Genomic DNA, 6,493 nt, shown 5'->3' on the forward strand with positions numbered 1-6,493 from the left:
GCGTATTTATAGCCAAAAGAAATCTGAATATCAAACCGCAAACTATCTTTACTGCGGTGAATCCTGGACATTTTGGGCAATTAAGAAATCCAGGCCGGACGCATTTTTTTAGGTCCAAAAAGAGGACATGTCCGGGGAAAGAGGACGTATGGTCACCCTAATTTATTGGTAATCGATGTATTCTTTTTAAAGTAGTGTATGGAACATATTTTCTGCCTCATTCTGTGACAAGAAGCCTCATCAGGTCACAAAAGGAAGCATTTGACTGGTGTTGTGGAGTAAAAAGGTTATACTTTTCTCTTTTGTTGGACAACAGGTTTAGAAATGTGAATGCAAGGGAGGTTTAGCTTTAGGCATTTTAATTTAAGGATGTTTAGCTTAGTTAACGGAAGGCTACCTGCTGCAGTCAGAGCAAGTGTAATTACTGCATGTCCTCGGATGCTCTCATTTCCCGAGTTGTGCTTTTAAGTCGGAATGTGAAAACAACATGGACACTCTCGTTACTACAAAGATGTGTTGGATTTGTATTATTAGAGCTTTCCGACTTGAGTTCATTTTATTCAAATTATTTTTCACGTGCGGTGCCAGTGATGATGCTTCTTACGTCCGTTTCGGAGAACCAGAGGACAAATATTTCAATCGATCGCTCAGGCATGGCACTGAAATGAGGCACCGAAATATGCGTTCGGATTTGGTTCTAGTACATACCGGTTACATAGGTACCGGTGCCATATTGGTAGCGGTTTCGGTACCCAACCCTTATACCGTAAGATAAAATAATCCATGCGAAAAATGGCAAAATGTTACTTGGTCAAGCTGTGCTCAGGACTCTTATTTACAGGCTAATTTTGGCTGTGTCTAACACATCTTCCTGCAAGCATTCAAGTGAGTGAAGGAAGTTCAGTTAACTTGCTTGAAATTAATACCTAGGATTATTAAGAACATGTCAAAGTGAATTTGTTGCACATTGTAAGTGATCCTGAGATGATCGGAATACATTTGGAGAGTCTGAAAAGCGCTAAGCTGCACAAATGAACTGGACAACTGAACAAATGAGTGGCATTTTGTTCTACAAAATATAATCAATTGCGTTACTTTAAAAAGAATGTGTTGCTATTACTAAACAGCAACTTTTCATTTCAATGGCCAATATGAGAGATGTTTGGCTGGTTCAATTGAGGTTTGCATATACACTCTTAGTTCTAAATTACAGCAAAGACCAAACAACAGACTTCAGTACTTTATAAATGTAAAAGAAAAGATGAGCAGGACAGGCATATCATGTCAAGGGTACAGAATGAATTTCATGAGACAAAAAGGTCATGAACGCCAGAGGCGTATGGCATCTTTGTCTTCTTAAAGCAGGACAGACAGGTCGAGCTCACAGTGATCACAAAAGGCCAAAATGAAAGTCACAAAAAGAAGAGTCATTCGACCTCTTTCCACCAATCACAGAGCTTATCATGTGATGGCGGTCACTTGAGAACAATTTAGAAGCGCCTGTTCTTAAATATCCACCAATATTACAGCAGGATGAAGGGAAAGATTCAAATAAGATTAGTGACAAACAGCTCAAGATTAAAACAAACAGCATAACCCTGTCATGATCGGCACGGCTCTACTCAAAACAACTCTAACAATATGATGGTGGTTTCACCTTATCCATTACTTCAGACTCCACAATATGTCAAAAGAGAAAATAAACACGTGCACATTATCTGTATGGTATTTGGCATCCAGAGAGCTCAAAGCATCCAAGAACCTGCAGTACCGCTGATCTGTTTAACCCTGTAAAGCCTGACTTATGAAATAACAGTCAGAAAAAACACATTTTTATTGAACCTTTACTTTGCATAGGCTATATGTTCAGAAATCTTGGCGTGATCTTTGATGACCAGCTGACTTTCAAAGACCACATTGCAAAAACCGCTCAATCATGCAGGTTTGCACTGCACAACATCAGAAAGATCAGACCTTCCTAACGGAGCATGCTGCACAACTTCTTGTCCAGGCCCTTGTCATTTCTAGGCTACTGCAACGCTCTTCTGGCTGGACTTTCATCATGTGCAATCAAACCACTTCAAATGATTCAGAATGCAGCAGCACGACTTGGCTTCATCGAGCCCAAAAGGGCCACGTCACACCTCTCGTTATCTCCCTGCACTGGCTACCGGTTGTGGCTTGCATCAAGTTTAAGACATTGAGACCTGCGTATAGAACAGCCACAGGCTAAGCACCGTCCTACTTCCACTCACTATTACAAATCATCATCCCCTCCAGAAGCCTGAGATCTACAAGTGAGCGACGCCTCGTGGTACCATCACAAAATCACTTTCCAGAACTTTCTCGTTCACCGTTCCTGGCTGGTGAATGATCTTCCCACCCCCATCCGGAATGCTGAATCCCTGACAATTTCAAGCGACAGCTGAACTCATCTCTTTCGTCAACATTTGACTGCATCCTAAAAAAAAAATTGTAAAAAATAAAAAAATAAAAAAAAACTTTCTTTACTCTTTCCTTAATCCCTCCCTGTCTAGCTTGTACTAATCTGAACAATGTCTGAAACTTTGTATTACGAGCACTTCCGGTGTTAATTTGCCTCTTAATGATGAATCGCTTGTTGTATTCCTCAATTGTAAGTCGCTTTGGATAAGAGTCTGCTAAATGAATAAATGTAAACGTAAAATGTAAATGTTTAATTCTGAGTATCAAATATGATACAGTAGTCTTTATAGGGTTAATGAGCCAACAGACAAAAATAGTACTAATATCCAGATCCAAACAGAGTCTGAAACCCATTTTGAAAAGGGTCAAAAGCGAGCAGAGAGGTAAACGGAGCAAAGAGTACTGCACTCCTGATGGCAGCTGAAGGCAAAATATATAATAAAGAAACACACAGGGGGTGAAGGATGAGTAGGAATTTGTGAATCATAGGTTTTCTAATTCGGCGTACTGTACAAATTCCCTGTGGGCCTAATAATAGTGCAAAGAAGATTTTGATGACCAACAGCACAGCCAACTCTGGTGCTGGGACTGGTTTTGTATATCGCATAATGTGTCTTATTATGCATATTATCTATATAGTATTTGGCATCGCAAGAGCTGTGCCGCTGTTTGTTTAATGAGCCAACAGACAATATTTCTCAACAACAAAAGACAGTAACGAAGCACTGACATTTTTGTTTTGCTCCAAGCAGGAATCCTCCAGCAGCATGCATGAAGAAATGATGTTTGAAAGTCTCTCTCTCTCTGAGGGGTTAATAGCTAACATGTGCTTTAAACTAGCACAAGCTCTCTCCCATAGCACCACTACACATTCCTGAAGAGTTTACAGGGTTAATGCATGAGCACGGGTAACTAGACCCTGAATGAGTTTTCTCACACATCTACCCTCAAACAAAGCTGTTTCTTACATCGTTGCACTAAGATGAAGGTAGAGCCACAGGAGGTCCTGGTGTGCCACATTCAACAGCAAAGAAGAAAACAACAGATGCCACAGCTGATAGTTTACAGCAACACTTTTTAGCCACTATTAAGTGCCGACAAGCACACCAAACAACACATTCAGAAAAATGTAGCTGCTAATACAGTAAGCCCTTCACAAGGGAGAATCAGTAGACATGTGTTCTCCATCTTCCTCTTTCATATAACCATGTCTTCATGGAGTGGGAAGAGCAGGGAAACAAAGGCTGATTTGTTCTGTAGCTCTAAACAAGGATGAACTGCAAGAAAACAGCGAGGAAGTAGGGGTGTGCGATATATATCGTCTGCGATAATATCGTAATTGTTGTTTTAACGATGTGCGATTTGACATTATCGAGTATTTTGCAAAAACCATTCAAAACATCCCTACAGACCAGCAAAATAACACACTCAGCAACATATCGTCTAATTATCGTTATCGATAAAATCCCATAAAATATCGAGATATAATTTTTTGTCAATATCGCACACCCCTACGAGGAAGCAGACTATGGTACATTTAATATCATCCAAACCCTCGTTTTCTAACCAAAATAAATTGGTCTCAATCTCTGACAAAAACAAATGCAAGGGAATAATTAGCAATCAAACTTTAAGGTGTTTCATTAACCGATTCAACATCTAGAGAACAGGGTGGCTGATAAAACCAATTGATGATGGCCCGTTCACACCAATAGCAGAACTATTTTAGCATCCACACCAACTTATGTTCTGTTTATTATATGTGCAAGATGAAGTTTGCCGGTTTAAATGCTGGAGCTCTTTAAAGTCGGGTGGTTTCTGATTGGCTGACAATGTTTTTAGAGTGGAAAAAACAATCGTTCCTCTGTGTCAACTCCACTATTTCCACAGAACCAGAACAAATATTAAAACATTGAAGTTGTAGTTAACATCCTCGGTGTGAATGGGCCTTAACAACACAATTTAATGACGACTAACCACTGCAATATTTATGGAAAATTCACAATGTTACAAAAAATATGCACTAATCATTGGTAAGGCTGTTGGTTAGGTTTGACCACTTTTGCTATTATGGCTCAGTCAATGCTTATAGTCTCAAATCTAGCAAATATCAACCAATTAAACAGTTTGGTCTATATATATATTGGTTTATTATTATAAATAATGTAAGAATACCTGCTACAGAGCAGCAGGAATCACTAACTTCACATTGAACTTTACGCTGGACGCCTGAATTCAGTGTATGATGAATTATAGTTGAATCTGTGTACTATAATTCAGTTTCCAGTGAACAATCATGTGTAAGCCGACCGTGAGTCAATGAAACCGCGGTTAGCGTGAGCATTATTCGGCTCGGTGACCGCAAACTCATCCTGAAGGGTGGAAACTGTGTACGTACCGAGTTTCTCCACGAGTTTGAGCATCACACCGCCGATGTGGATTTCCCCGGTGACTCTGAGAGACACGTCCCTGTTGAGGTCAGTGACATGCATCTTCAGCTCCCAGGTCCCGTCTGCGTAGCAGCCATCCGGCATCCGTATACCGTCCAACGCCATCCTATAGAAACAGCGTTAAAACCATTATGATCGGTCAACTTCAGCAACTAGTGGCCTACAGGCTAAATCAAAATCAAAGCTCTTCAGACTGAAATACAGATGTGTTTGTTTGTTTATCTGTATAGCACATTTAAAAACAACTCATGTTGACCAAAGTGCTTTCCAATAGAACAACATATAAAACCGAACTAAGACAGCAAAAACATAAAAACAACATGACAAACACTAAAATACAAGACCATCAAATACGCACCAGCTAGCTCACACCAAATGCCCCGGCAAGTAAGTGCCATCTTAAGAGGGCTTTAAAATGACAGATCTCAAAAGCTAGTCAGCTTCCCACCTAGACAACATTTTGGACTGAGCACTTATGATGCACTCCAGATAGGCAGCACACTAGGGATGTAACGGTATGAAAACTTCATATCACGATTATAGTGACCAAAGTTATCACGATTATCAATATTATCACGGTTTTGTTAAAATTAGATGAAAACGTTCAATAGGAACTGATACACACTGAAATCATTCCAATAAGTTTTATATTTGAAAATCAACAAACAACAAATACAATTAGCAGCTATATGCACTTTTTTTAGCATAAACATTCAATTAACAGAGCACACTAACCTTACTTTTTGAGCTAATAGCAATGTACACAGACACAACACTTTATCAATGAACTGCAAGTAGATGTGCAAAAAAAAAAAAAACACATGAAACACTTTAGGACTGGGAAATGGAAAATGATATTAGAGTTATTAAATATTACATATTATACATTATAGACGGTACAGTTCATGCCAAAAAAGCCCATTTAAACTGAATGGCTATTTCTAGAAATCTGTGTGAACTAAATGCTGAAGTAGTTAAATCATACCAGCCGCCCAATGTTATAAACCGCAGTGAATCCTGGAGGTTATGATGGTTTTAGTTTAGTGAAGTTAAACCTGTAACGTTAAGTTAGCTCCCGAAACTAACGGTCAAACTCCGAGCTAGGGCTCCGATGGCGTCAGCAGCCCCGCTCCAAACGCCAACTAAATACAGAGAGCCAGGTCAACGATAGAAAACACACCGAAACCACGGAGAAAGTTACGGTTTACTCGCTTTCTGGTCGAATACGAGCGTAGGCTTCCGAATTAAAGTAAGCAGTCGGGTTTGAAGAGCGCAACAGTGAGGTTGTTATTCAGAGTTGCGGAGTAACGTACGCCAGATCAATCCTGAGAGCCTGGGTGAAATCATAGCGTTCACTAACCTTCACAAATACGCCGAAACAAATCCGCAAAACACGACTTCAGTCCCCGGAACTTCAACACGCTACGCGTTTTCTTTCCTTCGACCGCGTATTTAATCCTATCATGAGGAAGGTTCCCGAAAGAGAAAAAAATCGCGTCCAGCGGCGGAGCTCCTGGAGGCTTTTGCGTTAATGGAGTCCAGCGGCCGTTCTGTCTGTGTGTGTGTGTGTGTGTGTGTGTGTGTGTGTGTGTGTGTGT

The 6,493-nt window shown here is 40.2% G+C and overlaps 1 protein-coding gene across 1 annotated transcript in view; it reads right to left on the bottom strand.

Moving 5' to 3' along the window:
* Positions 1–6,459, bottom strand: part of LOC107723263 (fermitin family homolog 2-like) — a 65,714-nt gene extending 59,255 nt beyond the window's left edge. Inside the window, exons 1-2 of the mRNA XM_016531830.1 lie at positions 6,256–6,459; positions 4,844–5,001 (exon numbers count right to left, since the gene is read on the bottom strand). Coding sequence (XP_016387316.1) covers positions 4,844–5,000 — 157 coding nt within the window. The 5' untranslated portion in view covers position 5,001; positions 6,256–6,459. The remainder of the gene's footprint in view (positions 1–4,843; positions 5,002–6,255) is intronic.
* Between the last annotated feature and the right edge of the window lie 34 nt (positions 6,460–6,493).

Source organism: Sinocyclocheilus rhinocerous, unplaced genomic scaffold (genome assembly GCF_001515625.1).
Source record: "Sinocyclocheilus rhinocerous isolate Xijiao unplaced genomic scaffold, SAMN03320098_v1.1 scaffold364, whole genome shotgun sequence".
NCBI classification, from domain to species: domain Eukaryota; kingdom Metazoa; phylum Chordata; class Actinopteri; order Cypriniformes; family Cyprinidae; genus Sinocyclocheilus; species Sinocyclocheilus rhinocerous.